The sequence below is a fragment of the Anas platyrhynchos genome, chromosome 1, assembly GCF_047663525.1.
Source record: "Anas platyrhynchos isolate ZD024472 breed Pekin duck chromosome 1, IASCAAS_PekinDuck_T2T, whole genome shotgun sequence".
Classification (NCBI taxonomy): domain Eukaryota; kingdom Metazoa; phylum Chordata; class Aves; order Anseriformes; family Anatidae; genus Anas; species Anas platyrhynchos.
The window spans coordinates 92,582,092-92,599,269 of NC_092587.1; the positions used below are offsets into that span (position 1 = coordinate 92,582,092).

Consider the following 17,178-nt stretch of genomic DNA (forward strand, 5'->3'; position numbering starts at 1 on the left):
CTGACTGGATCAGGTAGGCTGTTATGCCACGGAAGTATGAGAGAGGGCAGAGAGGCTTGGTTCCTGTAACGTGCGAAGAGCTGAGTCATCTCGTAGTAAGATCCTTTGGCTGAGCTTAGCATGGAAAGGAGCCTCGAGCTGGATTTCTGCATTAAGACCAGCATCCAAAAGACAAATCCATTTTGATTGCACTACTCAGAAGTCACACTTGTGTTAGGGAAGAGTTGATATGGTCAGAATGATCAAGAGCAGTATGAGGACAGTTTCTAAGAAAGCCTATGACAAGCCATAAAAATTCCATATGTTACAAGAGAAAAACATAACCAAGCTCATCTAGATGCTAAGTGTAGTATCTGAATCCTGTTGCTATACTGCTGTAAAACACTGCAGTTCAGTTAATGCATTTCTTTAAGCCTTTCTAACTACTAAATTATACAAACAGATTGGACAAGGAGAAAAACTTGACAGCCTTTTATCTGGGAGTAGATGTCACATTCTTCTTAATATTCCCAGCTGCAAAAGGATACAGACTGTACAATCACAGGTATAAGACGATTCTTAATGTGCCCTGCCAATCCTGCCTTCAAAATACCTTTTCCTGAGCCTTCTGCCGCAACAGCTCAATTAAGAAAATATACAATGAAATCCGTGCCTCAGATTACAGTAGCTAATGTCTGATTGTTAAAACATCTTGCAGAACTGGAAATGAAGATCAGATCTTTAGCTGGAGCTCATTATTAAATAATGAAGTTTTAAGCCTAGCATAAGCAGTTTTATAGTGGATTTTATGAAGCCCTAAAGGCCAAATCATTGTTTAATTTCATCAAAATGGGGGGAAGACTTCCAAATGGATAAAATATTGAAACATCTTTTTCTGTCTAACATGGAACATTAATTAAACAAGCTCTTCTGGGAAGAGCAAAACAAAAGCCTTCATTTGTACAGACTCTGTCTATTGTCTGCTGAATCTCCTCACCCTGGTACCCTGGCTCCACCCTGCATCCTCACCAGGCAAAAGAAAACAAGTGCCTGATTGCTGTGCCAACCAGCTGCTGCCTTGAACAATGAATAAAAGCTGAGTTCTGCATGAGTGGGGCAATCATCCTGGGTGTGTCCCTGCTACCCAGCTGCCAATTTTTATGACAACTTTAGGAACTAATAAGCTAAAATTCCTACTCCGTGCAGTTTTATTGAAATATGTCGATTGATTAAAATGTTATGGGTTGAGGAGAGAACAGAATTAGAGATCACTAGATGGGACTATGTAGCAATAAAACTCTGATGGGTGTATAACCTGGCAAGTTTAAGGCCTATGTCTTAGTATTCATCAGATAACCTGAGCAAGCTACTCCCTGGATACTAAGCTATTTGAACTAGAAGGAAGGCTCTGTCATCAGTAACTTGTAAAAAACAAAAACAAAAACCACAGCTGATCAACTAAAAGACATTCCCCTTTTTATAAAGCTCTCCCCCTTGTTAGTTTTGAGCTCTTTCCCTATTTAGACAGGTGCCAGGTACACACATGTCTTGTCCTCATGCAGAAAGGCTAGGTACTTTGACAACATTTTTTTTTTTTTTTTTCCCCTATGGAAATAACATAGACATGGAAAACTGTTTTCCACAACTGTAATCTGTTGGACTGTAATTCCTCAAGTATATAAAAAGCAAACATTAACATCAATAACCACATTCTAAGTACTATGAGTATTACAAACAAGTGAAGAAAATTGTTACAGCTTTAATTATATTTACTATTACAAGGGTTACAGATAGTAGAAAAAGCTGAAAGAGGTGGTGAAGAGCAACTGCACCCTGAAAGTTTGTGATCTAACTTATTCTGCACTTGCTGCCTGTACTGGCTACACTATTTACTGAGTAGAATAGGTATTTTCAAAGATAGGAACCACTAGCAACAGTAGTGACAAGTTCTCCTGGGTATTTCTGTTGGTGCAAAACTATTCAAAATGGTACTTTGCTACTCCCTCTCCCCATCCTCAGTTATTCCATGGCAAGTACCCAGGTTCCTGATGCCTGCAGTTGGTCTTGCATTGGGATGCCATCACCTTGACAGAAATCTGATTTTCAAGAAGCGTTCATTTCACATTCCAGTTTTCTGAAAAGTGACTTAAGCAAGTTGAGGGCTCAATTTTCTGATACACTAATGTTTTTACTTATTTATGTATTAATGTTTTTACTCCATGATAGACCCATTTGCTTTTTCAGCTGGAAGCTGACTTTGATTGTTGTTTCTACTATTGACAAATCAGCCTAAACCTTATTTCAGTCAAGGACAAACATTTCTGTAGGAATTACAGATGACTCTCCATTTCTGTATTTAATAGAAATTTTTATTTCCTTATTTGGCTCAAGGAGAAAATAACAAGGCACAATCTTCTCGATGGGTCTCATGGCTGGAAAGAACCTGTATGAACTCTGAGTTGGAAGAACAAATGACAGAAAGGCAACCAACAACTCCTGGAGGCTTTTGTGTTAACCTAGGATGTTAAGAAGTAAAATTGGGATGAGGAATTTAATCAGAAAGATGTATCTTTGGAAAAGGGGGATTGACCGATACCAACCTAAGTCGTACCAGGTGCTCAGAATGAATCCAGAAACCTTTATTTGGTGACAGAAGAAATCCTATCATGGCTGTGTTTTATATTATTAAAGCATTAACAACAATGGACCCAGACAAAAATTTAGTGCTTTAAAAATATTTTTTCAAGTAGAGTTATGCAAATAAACTTCCAAATACAAACACTCACAGAGAATAATAATAAAAATACCCGTTACAAAGATGAGAAGTTATTCAACAAATATTAGAACGTAGGCGATTTCCAAAACAGCAAAACGTGCTGGAAACAGAGCATTCAAAATTTTTTACCTGCCATTCCCATTTATTTGCCAGTAGTTTTCTATTGAATCGCCTCTGATTCACTTCTGTTACCTCTGAATAGCCAGCATTACCATCACCCTGAGACATGTTGCTGAACATATAAAATGTTATAGCCATAAGAATGTCACAAAGTTAAAAATAAATTCTTACCTTATTCATGTCAAATGTGTGAAATACTTGTTCAACATAGCTGTTAGCTTCAGGAGTAAGTCCATGCAGATCCAGGACTTGTTTAAACTCATGCAGACAAAGTTGTCCAGATGGGCACTCCTTCATAAATTTTGTGTACCAATGGTGAATTTCCATAGCGTTAATGTCATCAGCTGATCCAGCAGCACCCATAGTGTCAAACATACCAGGTAACCTTTTTCAGTATTTATTCATCCAAACGTTCATTCTTGCTTCCCAGCAACAATCACTCAAACACCAGCTCTGCCACTGAGAGCTACTTTAAACCTCTTATAGATCGCTACCAATATAGACTAAGTAAATATAGCACCCTAGCAAGATTACCATTGCCCAGTTTCAGGGCACCATGGTTTTATCAGCTGATCACAGTCTTTGTGCACAGTCAGTTTGCAGAGCCTCAGCAGGGCATGAGGACACATTGTGCTGATTCTCATCTTGTGTTGGCATCTGTGGTGCTAAGGCTATATAAACTGGATGAATATTGAGTAAGCAACACGCAGGGGCTTTGAGAGTAGTTTCTAAACCTGTTTTAATAATTCACAAGGTTTTAACAAGACCTTCAGCCCAGATGTCCTTTCACTGTTGCAGTGGTTATATTTACAAAGATAAAGCACACGCTCTTCACAGTAACTTGTGGAGTCTTGATAGAAACTATAGCATATTGGTAACCTGAAGGTTGGATGAGTTGCAGTCACTTTGCCTTCTCACTTTTTTTTTTTTTTTTTCCCCCTGGGAAGAGGTTACACAAGAAAAGATAAGCTACTGAATACATTAGAGGAAACAAGAAGTTGATCTAAGTCCTACCGTGAGACATCAAGGTACGTCTACAGGAGCTGAAAGAGTTTTAAATAGTAAAAAGCACATAAATAATGCTTTGGTGAGTGAGTTTCAAATACCACCCTCAAGTAAAGCTTCTATGAACATTTCTTCTATTCTTATTTTAATAGCTGGATAATATTTTGGATACTTTTTGGACAGCTGCCTTAAAGCAACTGACTTTTCAGTTTTAGTACTTCTCTATATACATTGGTCCAAGTACAAGGTATTACCTTATAGGCCAAAACTATAAAATTATTTGACTTGGATAACCTGAAAAAATGAAAACAACTATACACTAAGCACAAAAACCATGACATTGTCTTTAGAAAGCATTTCTACAAGTGTCTGAGTCTTACATAAGTCACTGCTGTCCTAAAAAATGTTCCCCCACTGCCACTGTGCATTCAGTCTCATGCTTTCCCTTCCCTTAGGTCAGCATGAATTTTAGTATGGTTGTACCAGGGAACAACTGTAAGAACAGATCCAGGTAAAAGTTTGCAATAAAATTGAATACTAATAAATATAGTTAGCTGAAACTACTTTATTTAAGCTTTGCATTGTCTGGTCTCACAAAACAGTGTGTTGTACAAGAAAATAGATCAATTGAGTGGGATGGAAAAGAGTGACCAGCAGCAGAGTGAGTGAAAAGCTGCTTATTTTGTATAGAGAAATTGAATAATTGCAGTGGAATGCAGTCCTCCCATGGAGAAGTGTGTAGCTGCATAACCTGAATTTTCTTTTGAGTGAAGAGTCAGTCTGGTTTAGTTGGGAATAGTCAACACAACAGCCATGAGAGACAGATGCTTTACAAATTTCATCTCTATGGTACATTAGTTGTGTGTGCACAGAAAGGGAGGCATGAATGACCCTGGACCATGCTGCCTTTGTGTGTTTTGAGCTCTGTTTAATTTTTCAGGTGAATAAAGATTTGGGACACAAAAATCATGTAAAATTAAAACGGCAAAATATTCCAGAAGAAAAAAGTAACATGGAAGAAAAATCAAATGCAAATAGGAAATGTTTTCAAAGGAATTCTTGTATTCACATTCCTGTTAGCATAGCTTTACTGGTGGATTATAGCAAAGTACAGAATTTAAGGGTTATGTTGGCAACTTTTTTTTAGCAATTTAACACTATCCTCACTTTCACTCCGAGGAAAACAGGCTTCTCTGGTTAAAGCACAATTGTCTCAGGCTCATTCTATTTACACACCAAGGTTAACCAGCTATTGCATTTCTTCATATGTATGACGTTACAAAGCAAAGTCAAGAAGCAGAATGAGGGAGAATAACAAGGTAGTGAAGAATTTGGATTGTATATCCACAGGCAACATAACGGCAATGTAATATTGGGGGAAAAGCAGCTGGAAGAGGAAACCAAACACAGAGCAGAGAGATGGATGGGACTTTGAAAATGTATAGCCCTACAAGAAAAGATGAAAAAATTAATTTGATGCCATAAAAGAAGTACGTGGCCTGGAAATGAGAAGCTGAGTTTACATATCAGGTTGAAAAATGGATTTCAATTCCAAAGAAGTCCTCATTCCAAAGACCTCATCCTCATGCACATGGGCATGGAAAAAAACAGAACCAAAAAATCACGTCACGTGGAGCCTCTGCACACTCTACCGGATGACACCTGACTTAGACCTTCATGATGTAATGAAAGTTACTCAAGATTACTAACACAGGTTATAAAATAAAGGTCCTTGAGGCTCTGATAAATTGTCTAGTTAATGTCAAGTTTTCTACACATGATGCTATGAAATATGGGGGGAAATATAATGAGCATTTGAAACCTAAAATCGCAGACAGCAAATCCCATGGTATCACGACAGAGATATCAAGAGCTCTTTTATGGAAAAGCTTCAAGGGAGTAAACTCTAACCCCAGCATTTTGCCCATAGCAAAATTCTGACTAAACCTCAAAGTGCTATATATTAGCACCATCAGTCTCTGCAATTCATAGCTTGCACTTGAAGGATGTAGGAAAATAGCACCATTTAGAATTTTTTATTTGATCCCTTTGCTACAGTAGGATGCAACAATCTTACTTGTGGCCATAAAAATTGCAGGCCTCTGAACTGAAAAAAATCTTACTCTATTTCCAGAATTATTTGAAATGTTTCTGCAAAATAATTTGAGAAAGGATCACTTGGAAGTCTTAAAAAAAATGAAACGTTTGCATTATTACACCATGGAACTAATTGTCCCACAGAAGTAAACAAATATAGGTTCAAAATGCAATTAGACAATTATGTATAAGAAAAATTCATGAAACAATTTATGAATGTTGTTATCTGACTAAGTAGCCATGGGCTGCTAGAAGCAGGGAGGGTGGCTGAGGGGCATCTGTTCCCCAGATATATGCCCCTAGCTACTGCCGGAGACAGAACAGGAGACCAGAAGTACTTTTGAGCTGACTAATGAGTAGGGCTATTTTTACTGTCCAGACATGATCCAAAGAATGTTTAATTGCCTTATCTTTATCCAGCTGGTGGTCAGACTGAAGGAATGAAGGCCAATTATTTTGGAAAAAAACTAAGCTGTTTGTGAAAAAGGTCCTATCCTAGATGGATGTCTGGCTACAATACAGGCAAACCCAGTTTATTTGTAGTTTACATATTTATCATAAAATTATTGATGTCAGATTTTTTTGCTTACAGTTTTCATTTGCATCTTCCCATCACCTTTTGCCGCAGGCTTAACACTTCCTTATTAGGATACTTTCTATTTAAATTTTCCTATAAGCTTTTCAGTGTGCTCCTATCTGAAGATATGCAACTCTGAATACACAGTAATAAACCTGTAGATCAGTGATTTATTATTATGTCCTATACCTGTTCTCTAAGAGGCAAAAGCAAAACACATGTAGGAATCTGCCTGTTGTCAAAACCATGATGTGTACAGAGACACAATTGGATGTCACTGGTATAGCTAGTAAGAGAAGAAAATCAGAAGAGTTGTGACAGTACGCACTAAGGAGACAGCTAGACCACAATTAACCTTTAATACTTCTTATGTTGATTTTCTTTTTCCTAAATTAGTTAATCACCAGTGGTTCTTGTAAACTTTGACAGATGTCTCTTGAAATGAAGTTTGTAAATTGTTTCCAAAATGTTGGTAAGGTCACTTAAATAATATTCTAATTCTACTAAAGCCCTTTATATAAAGAATTGAGGTGACATCATTGTCTGCCTGGAACTCTTATGCAACACAGACACCACGTTATCTTTTTTGTTGTTGAAAAAAAAAAAAAAAAAAAAAAAAGACAACCAAACCTATTCCCTTCCCACCACCCTATGTGAGAAGAAAAAGATGGGAAAAATAATAAAAGTTATCCTTCCTTCGGAAGCATACCAAATATCATTGTTTCATTAATTCCTTTTGGTGAATTTTACTGTTAATGTTTATAAACTGACTAAAAGCTAAAACTGAAAAACAAAAATAACATGCTCAGCACCACCAGCCTTGAAAAGAAATCTTACAGTTAATAAGTAAATCATAACTTAATTTGACAGTAGTAATTGCATTTCATTTGTCAGTCCTTGCTGGTGTAGAGTCGGGGATTATCTAAAGGTCAAGATTAGTGCTCTGTGAACCGGCACAGGGATTCACAGCATGCAAAACACCACATTCCCCCTGAGTGTCTGGGCACAGAGAGACTCGGTTGGAAACTGAGTACATTGAGCTCCAGCACACCAGGGCACATCTCCCAAACTACAAATAATCCTTGTCCATCTATGCTTGTACACAGACACACAGCCAATTTAGGAAGCCCAAGACATACCACATTTTTCTTCTTGTGTTCAGTAACTAGAAATATTTGAAATTGAATGTCATTTACTCTCTGAATGCACTTCAGTAATTCTGCCATTTTCCCCCTTAGGCTAATAAGCTTTCCTTGACTAGCTGTGTTTGCAATTCACAGCGTTACTGTGGTTTGCTCACATACTCTGCTTTGTAGATGTGGTGAGGGACAAAATTATTTTCACTTTCTTTTTTTTTTTTTTTTTTTTAAAGATTTAAAATAGTCTTTCAAACCTAGAGAAGCTATTTTGTTTTATATCCTGGCTAAAGGCAAGCCTGTACTCCTTCCTGTATGTGGGAATTGAATGCACCCTTAGCAAGTTTGATGATGATACTAAACTGCGAGGTGCTGTTGGCTGTCTTAAAGGATGAGGGGCCTTGCAGAGGATCTAGATATATTGGAGTATTGGTCGATCAATCACCAATGACATGCAATTCAACAAAGGTACATGCCAGGTGCTGCAGGGACAGAACAATGCCAGACATAGGTACAGAGGGACAGATGAGTGACTGGAGAGCAGCTGTGCAGAAAGAGACCTGGGGGTACTGGTTGACAGCAGGCTCAACATGAGCCATTAGTGTGCCCTGGCAGCCAAGAGGGTAATCCTCATTTTGGGATGCAATAAACACAGCATTGCCAGCCAGTCAAAAAAGGTGATTCTTCTCCTCTCTCTCCCTCGGGCAACACCCTTAATTAATATACTTTAACTTCTGGTTAGCCCTGAAGAGGTCAGGCAGTTGGACTCAATGATCTTCATTGGTCCCTTCCAACAGAACTTTTCTATTCTATGTCACATTTCTATTGAGAAGTACTATAAATCAGCATTTAAACGTGGAGAATTACTAGCTAATAACCCATAATGGCAACCCAGAACAAATGACATACAAACAATGTCCTCTAAGGCATATCCACAGTTCAAGTATGGACAACAGCAGAATGAACTCAGGTGGTTACAGGAACTTACTGTATAACCTATCCAAAAAGTTTTCCCTCATTTTTTGCCACCCAAATTCCAGCTTTTTGCATTGCTGAGTTCTGCCTGAAAAGGCTGGGAAGTTTTGTTTTCTCATCCCCTCTTTTTTTTTATTTTTTTTTTTTTGTCAGAAGGACCCCCAAATAATTGAAAGATCTATTAATAAGGGTTGGACAAAGAAAACAAGGAAGAAATTGATATAATTTTCTTATTATCAGATTTGGCATTACATCCTGAAAGGCAATAAAGAAAAAATAAAAACAGCATGGAATTCAATTTAAAGGAAAGATGTGGGAAAAATCCTTTGACCTTTTATACTAGATATTCCTCAAGAGGAATTTCATCACCACTGTGCTATGCAGCACTAACTGTTCTGCAAAGTTGTCTCACACAGCCATGATCCCTAAAACAGTTCCTGACTGCTGCAATTGGTAACAAATTTTAAGATGAAAAAATATCAGAAAGGACAACATTTATTCAAGTGTTTTTTTTTTTTTTTGTTTGTTTGTTTTTAACTGAGAATTGATAAAGAGAACTCTGTTTCAATCTGAAAAGCTGAGACAAACACATCTCAGAGAATGTCTTCACTAAGAAGTTGCATGCTATGAACAGGAAGGCACAACTTCAGTGTTTTTAAAAAAGGAATGTAAGAGCTTAATCACAGCATGCAATTAAAATAAAGACACGGGAAATCTGGTACAGTTTAGAAAGTAATGAGCAGAGTTTCCAGACAAAATTGATGGTGTATTACAATTTATTTATTTTTTTCAAATTTAAGCTATTTTCATCATCATGTAATAGGTCAGCATACCAACATTCACTGTTAAGAGTAAACTGCTGGAACTTGAAGCTCTGAAAAACTGCATTCAGATTTGCAATAACAATTGGAAAAGAAAGAAATGGGGGAAATGGTTTGGGTTCCAAAGCTGTTTGAAGATTCAAGAAAAGTGCTGTCTAGTTTAAGTGGAGGTCACATGTTCAGTTTGTGCATTCAGTTAGGTACCTATCAGCCATTTTACTTAGTTGGAAAGAGAAACTTCAATGGATCTTCCAATTTCACAAGATTGCATTTTTAGAAATTCTCTAATCTGTTCCAAACTTCCATTTTCTTAGAGGATATTGATATCCACTGAAGTGATAGAAACTACCAGGAAGATGGAAGAACAGAAAAAAATTTCTCCTACCTTACAAATCACATGTTCAATGTACAAGGTTGAGTATGAAGATTTTACCAAATCTTTTCCATAGCAGATACAAAAGAAGAAATGTATTCTAAGTCCTCCAACTTCATTTACTTACTAAATCCAGCCTTATCCTTGAAATGCAAATCACAGTGAAACACAAGCTATTTTTGACAAAGTGCTGTTTGCATGTACCTGGAAAACTAATCTTTAATGGAATAACTTTGCTTCCCCCACAGTTCTTAAAAATCACCATGCTGATATAATTTGTCTAAGACAGAAGATCCACCTCCTGAAGCAGTTCTTGTAAAGCTGAAGATTACTTAAAGATAGCTGCCAAGTTTTGCAAACTGCACACACTAATAAATTTGAGACAAAAATTTCCAGTCTGTCTTCAGAAAAGTAACGTATTCATACACATATGCACACACACACAAATATTCTCCCCCCAAAACCAACAACCCTGGGTGAACTAAATTCTTTCTTGTATTAATGCTTTTGATAGGCTTGACTGCTACATTATTTTACAGCACTAACTGAAAGTTAAAGCTGAGCTCCGTTTTTCTGTATTATGCATAACCTTTCTGTCTACTCTGCATAATTTAAGGTGGCTCTCTGGAGTATTAAATGTACTTATATTATTAAATTCAAGAATATAAATCAAAAAATGCTCTATTCCTTGGAAAGTAAGCTCCACAAAGAATAATTACAGCTATATAATAGCACATCATCATGGAATACAAATTAATTGTATATAGTATTTTTTTACTTTGTAGAACCATTCTGACTTCTTTAATTGCTCAGGAGGAATCTGGTTATTCTTATAAATAAGGAAATAAGGAAAAAGTATTTAAGTATTATGTGTGTGTATAAAAGGAATCAGAAGAAATTTGTAAAGGAGCCAACAGCTGAAGAAAAGCAAACAGGGAAAAGAAAAAAAAAAGAGAAAGTATTATCAAACACCAATTAATTCAGGAGGATATGGAAGCCTAGAAGTGTGAACTAATTCTTTACCATCAGCTGGAGATTAATGACATTTTCATAGCTGAGTTATCATTCTATGACTTAACAGTGATATTGGAGTATTTAATAATTCTGTAGTATTGGAGAAAAAAATGCCAGGACAACTGATAAACCTGCCCTCAGATACTAATATAATTTTCAAATCCTGTAATCTAAAATGAAGCTCATCAGAAGATCCATAACAGGTGGTTTAATTCTGTGTACTGTTTCTGGAAATGTTTTAAAATTGAAGGCAGGTTCTTGTTGCAACAAACCTCAAAAAATGTGAATGTGTACTTCTGACAATCATCTGCTGTCACCTTCCACTACCTAAGCCCTCAGGAGACATGCATACGTAGTAAACTTTACTGATACTGCAAGACAGCATAGGACAAAACATAAAAAGATCCCACAAAAAAAAAAAAAAAAAAAAAAAAAATCTGTTTCTTGGGTCCTTGATCGGGAAGTAATTTGAAAGTTGTATGGAGAGAGCTGATCTTTAACTTTCACCTTAAAGCTGCCTGGAAGATGTTCCCTTTCTAAATTGAATTAGCAATATTTAGAAGCCAGAGAAAAGCAGCTTATTAACAGGGACAGACTGAGCTGCAGCTTCCGTGAATGGTCTCACAGTGGTGTATTTTGTGTTCATCAGAGATCAGTGAAGTTTTAGAAGGTGTGGGGTAATAATTTGTCCACAGTAAAACATTGGAACTAAGCAGAAAGCACATGTAGTGTGGACTGGTAAAAAAATCGAGGTTAGTACATACCTACCAAACTTGTACCTACCAAGAGTTACTCCCAAAGCACCCAAATGCTCTCACTGCCTATCCTCAACAGGACAGGGGGAGAAAATGCAATGAAATAGCTCATGGGTCTAGATGAAGACTTACCAACTATTGTCATGAGCAAAACAGATTTCACTTTGATTAAATATATATGTTTTTTTTTTTTTCTTTTTTCAAATGAAAATAGAATAGGATAGTGAGAAACAAAGACAGAACTAAAGGATAATGTCCCCCTTTTCCCAGACTTATTCCTTCATTCCTCACTCCTTCATACTCTCCTCCTCTTCCTCCTGCCTCACAAAGCAGCACAGGAGGGATGGGGAATGGGAGATTACAGTCAGGTCCATAACAGCTCCTCTCTGCTGCTCCTTCCTACTCACACTTTTTCCTGCTCCAACATTGGCTCTCCATGGGCCACAGCTCCTTCAGAGCATGTCTACCTGCTCCACCATCATCCTCTCCTTGGCCACAGCATGGTTATCTGCACCAGTGTGGTATTCTGCAGGAGTACCATGTTCTACCATGCCCTCCTCCAGATGCTGCAGCACAACTCCTGCTCTGGCACTTGGGCAGAGCAGGAGTTGTTCCTCTCTGTTCCTCTCCTTCTTCTTTGACCTTGGTGTTCATGAGGCTGTTTCTCACACTTTCCCTTCATTCCTCACTGTTGTGTGGTGTTTTGTCCTCTCTTACCCTGGCTGTCCCCAGGATGGCTGCTAGGCCCAGCTGTGCCCTGTGATGGGGCCACTGGAGCCAGCTGGATGTGGCACAACGCAGCCCTGGCATTTCCTCACACAGCAGCCCCACAGCCCCCTGCCTCTTCCTGGGCACCTGAGCTTAGTAAAGTAGTTCAACCAACATTTCAGTGCAGCTGAGGATGGGGACACCAGCAGACACTGCCTTAACTGAAAAACAGGAGAGGACCATCACTTCCCTCACAAAACTCATTTGGAAAAATTGATTCAACACACACCTTGATGGCAATTCTGTGTCACCTTAGTGTATCTCTAAGTCATGTGAGATGTTACCCTGCTTTCCAATGAAACTGGACCTCTGCCTGTATCTGTGTGTCAGGAGTATTTAAGAAAGCAGTATGTTCCACCTAGTAAGAGTAATGAAGCATTTTTTTAATTATACCAGCTTGGACATTTTCTAGTGGAAGACACTAATTCTGAATGAATGTAATCAAATCAGACAGCTATAAGTCCAGATAGCTTAAGCATAGATGTTGGATCCCCTATCAACATGCTGGTAAGTGGTTCTTGTGATAGCTTTCATCTCAAAATTTACAGCAGAACTCTAAAAAATTAAATGACAATTAAAACAACTGTACATCAGTGATGAAGCAACAAGGCCAGGGAAGTCATGTCCTGGTCACTCAGCTGGGACATTTTTATTAAGGACCATTACCTCTAGCAAAGCTTTCTCTTGGTAGAGTGAAGCAAACTGAATGCAACAAATAAGCTATGCTCTCAAAAACCACAAAGTTTTAACTTATTATAGCTCAGTAAGAAAAGGACTTATGGAGGAAGGTTGAAATCCTACACACAAACTGTGCTTACAAGATTTCAGTGCACACCATTCCATTACAAGAGCTATCAGAAATTTTACTTAGTGGGCAGTTTCCAATTTAGTACAATGTTAAGTGGCAGAAAACTTCTCAATTTTATGAAAATTAATTCTGTTTTTCAACCAGCTGTAGAAGATGACACTAAACCATCTGGCAGCCATCATGTATAATTTTCTGTGTTTAAAATTAAGGAACTGGACTGGAGGCCAACTATTTGTGCTATTCAGTGCATCTTCACTTTGTGTCTTTGCTATCCAATGCCATCAACTTGTCTTCTGCACACTGCCAACAGAAGGACAGAAATCTTTTTTTATCTTAGATTCACATCACTGGTGGAAAAAGGCTGTGTTTTACAAAAATACTTCCTTGTATTTCAGATATGAATCTGAAACAGAACTACAGAGAAACCATGCTGGGGTCAGAAAGAGCACATACAGATCTGACACCTGATTTAGTCTCTTGATGTTTCAGGGATGAATCTCCCTCCCAGTCTGTTCACTCTGTCCTTGGAAGAGGTGTAGAAGAAACAGCTTCCAGGGAGCAACATACAGATGTTTACTCATATCACTAGCTGTATGCATGGTGGCTTTGGTTTGGTAAGCGGGGTGAGGGGAGCAACAGAGTAAGAGGATGAAGAGGGAAGCAATGGAGAATGGAAGAGGATCTTTTTTCAGGCAGAATATTCATATTGCCTAGTCTGTGTTCCCTAATAACACTGCCTGAATTACTGAATTAATGAATGCCATTGGGATGAATGATAATCAATTTGTGGATACTATTCAATAAATGAAGCATGTCCCTGATCACGGACAGAGGTTTAGAACACCTGGCAACTATACTGCAAGCTCATGTGCTTGCACATTCAGTTATTGTGCAACTTAACTCACAGAGTACGGGAAGCAAACTTCTCACAAGCTTAATTTTATCTGCAAAAATTCTGACTATAAAGACTGACACAGATGGTATTTCAGATACCTATACTTCTGGTATTAAGATAGCCATGCTTTCCTACAACAAAATAAAATGAAATAAAATCTGTGTTTAAAGTCTGTGTTTAATTCATTTCTCCCTGTTGGCATAAAAGCCACCTTAGGAAACTGGTGGTACCTCTGGCAATTTTATTGGACAATTGCCCAGATTTAGACCCATGTTAATGTTGAGGCTGCTATACCGTTATTGTAACACATATTTGAAGAAACTGTTTAATACATGAAGTAAAGCCTGGTGATTCATTTGCAGCAAGTTCACACAATTTTGCAAACTGCCTCTGCAGAATCAAATAGTAAGAGCACACATTAACAGTTTTTCTTCTATCAAAGTTATTAAGAGGGTTTTGAGTGCTTTCAAGATTTCTTTTAATTTAGGAATTATTATTCTCCTCTCATAAATTGACTTAGAGCAATTACATTGACAGGCTTAATGATGTAGCTGGCCATAGCATCTCTATTCAGTCAAACAGAAATGTCATCATTCTGCTAACAAATAGCTTCTTCATATCTCCACTTCTCCACTTCAAAAGTTGATAGTCCTTAAATAAGAAGCCTGATTAAGTTTTGTCTATCTACTTTTAGTTCCTGTGCTTTATCTGGTGATAATTCAATGTAAAAGACATTGGAAGAGTAGAACCCTATTATGGGACTAGGTCCTCTTTATGCCTGACCTAGAGCTTATCAATTTTAATGACCAAAGCAACCAAAATATAGATGGAACAGGCCTCTAATTCTGTTGTTTGCTTAGTACATTACTTTGTTTTGTTTTGTTTTTCCCTGTTTGTTTCAGGAAATAAGACTTGGATTTTTACTACAGAGAAGGCAGTCCCAGAAGCATACAAGTGACTCAGCTTTCCTATGTGTTTCCCTATGTGAAACACAGTGCATCATGAGCCAAATTTAAAATGCAGTAAAAAGCGAAAAGACACTTTCAAAGGGAGTTGACATAGCACTACTGCTACAATGTATCTAATTTCAATTCTAAATATAAAGTTTCAGTTTTGCTTTCAAATCCCCATTTCTGCCTCAAATCCGGTAGAAATAACATCTGCCAAAAACTTTAAGTATTCAATTTGTGCCATTTCTTGACCACCAAGTTTAGCACTACATGGAAGATTTCCTCCCTCATCCAATGACAAACTACTTGCAGCTTTGCTCTTTATTCAATTCACTGTCCAGAAGAAGGAACAGTCTTTCACTCCCTGAAAAAAGTCCTGAATACCCACAGGGAGTATGGCTATGAATGGCTTCAGAGAGAGACATAAGCGGTAGTAAGAGATGAAAATCCTCACTTCACCCTGCTAAATCCAGCATTACGCTTCAGTGATGTGACAAGAAAAGAGCCAAATACCTGCCACTTTCATCCTGCTGAAGTCCTGAAACCAGGATTAGAGTTATATAATGTTGTAAAATGGGAACTGAACTTGTGAAGGAAGGAATCTCTCAGTTCCCCTCTGTATTTAAAATGACTGACTGTGCAGCTGAATAGCATTTCCCCAACACAAACAACACAGAAGAGCCAAGTCCTCAAAACTGTAACTCTTGCCCAAGCACAGTCTTACAAGTGCACTCTCTATGTTAACTACATGCATCTGAGAATTTCTGCTCAAGCGTAAAACTGTTGGGCATGTCCTAGACAGGGAAAAATTTGATCACATACTCATTTTGTTCCAGATATTTTGCGCAGTGCTCAATCTTTGTTTACATTTCTGCATAAACTCTGAATCAGAGACTGAAATTAAGACACACCTCAATGAATTCAGGGTTCAAATCCACAAGTGTGCAAGATGAACACAACAAGATTGCTTCAGGTACAGAAAAGCTTACCTTAAAAGAGAGGTTGGTATTTCTGGTGTCCTCCTCCACATTCACAGGCCAGATCCCATGAAAGCCATCACTGCACCCCATCTAATGAGTAATCCATGTTCAAATAAGCTCTACAAATAAGCAGAGCACAGAATAAACTTAACAGAGCTTGGAAATATCTTTCTATTGCCTTCTTACAGTTAACATCTTAAAAGCTGCCACAGTAAACGTCAAATAAAACTTGAAATCAGGGAGACTACACAGTCTATTTCTGCAAGTCTGTCCTGGAAGCAGGTGAAATCTCCACCAGGTTGAGGGCATGGGCCCCAGGGACTCTGGACTAGGCAACTCTATTTTTTCTCAGCCCTGCAGCATGATCCAGAAGTCCAATTGGTCCTCAAAGCAGGGAGTAAGGGATGGCTGTCCCAAACTCTTCAGAGAGCAGAATATGTGCATTTCGAGCTGCAAGAGTAAAGTGTAAGTGAAGGGCTGACAGGGTGTACAAATTACAGCAGTACTAATGCCTTACAGGAAGAGGCGTTGCATGTCCGCAAAGAGGGCTGGAAGACATTGAAAGAACTGGAGGGAAAGCACCTTGGCTACCCAAAATCTTTTTGTTTGGGAACCAAAGTGTAGGTTGCTTGGAAGACCACAGTCTCTCTGGCAGGCTGGCTGTGTATGTTAGAGGGTGATACACACAGTGTAAGACAGGAAAATATTGATTAAATCAGCTGTTTTTTGGAGTTCAATAATATTGGACAGGGCTGAACAGAAGATACCATTCAACCTAATCTTACATCAAACAGGAGACAGGTAATTTTACAGTAAAAAGATAAATGAATTAGAGTTGTAAATTTTACTAAAGAACAAATAAGAATTGCTTGGTGAAATTAAATCATAGAATTTAATTAGCTTTACAAGCTCAAAATCAAATAACAGGTGAATAGGAACTGTTGCAAAGAAGCAAGGAAGACTAAAAACAGACTAAATAATTTAAGAAACAGCTAGTGTGGTGTATTTTGGGTTTCTAAAATTGTTGGATATTTTATGTCAAAATATCTAGTCTTTTAGTACTGACAAGCCAGTATTTTTGACTCATAACCTGACTCCATAAAAATTAAATTATTTTAATAAATCTACTAAAACAAAGCTTTATTCAAT

General features: G+C 37.8%; 1 protein-coding gene across 12 annotated transcripts in view; it reads right to left on the bottom strand.

The window, feature by feature from the left end:
• Positions 1–17,178, bottom strand: part of GUCA1C (guanylate cyclase activator 1C) — a 127,847-nt gene that overhangs the window by 31,489 nt on the left and 79,180 nt on the right. For 8 of the 12 annotated variants that reach the window (XM_072024379.1, XM_072024373.1, XM_072024365.1 and 5 more), the window contains one exon: positions 16,039–16,148. In XM_072024379.1, coding sequence (XP_071880480.1) covers positions 16,039–16,119 — 81 coding nt within the window. In that variant the 5' untranslated portion in view covers positions 16,120–16,148. Of the gene's footprint in view, positions 1–3,046; positions 3,239–16,038; positions 16,149–17,178 lie in introns of those variants that run through there. The other 4 variants (XM_072024362.1, XM_072024360.1, XM_072024358.1 and 1 more) reach the window with 2 other exon arrangements.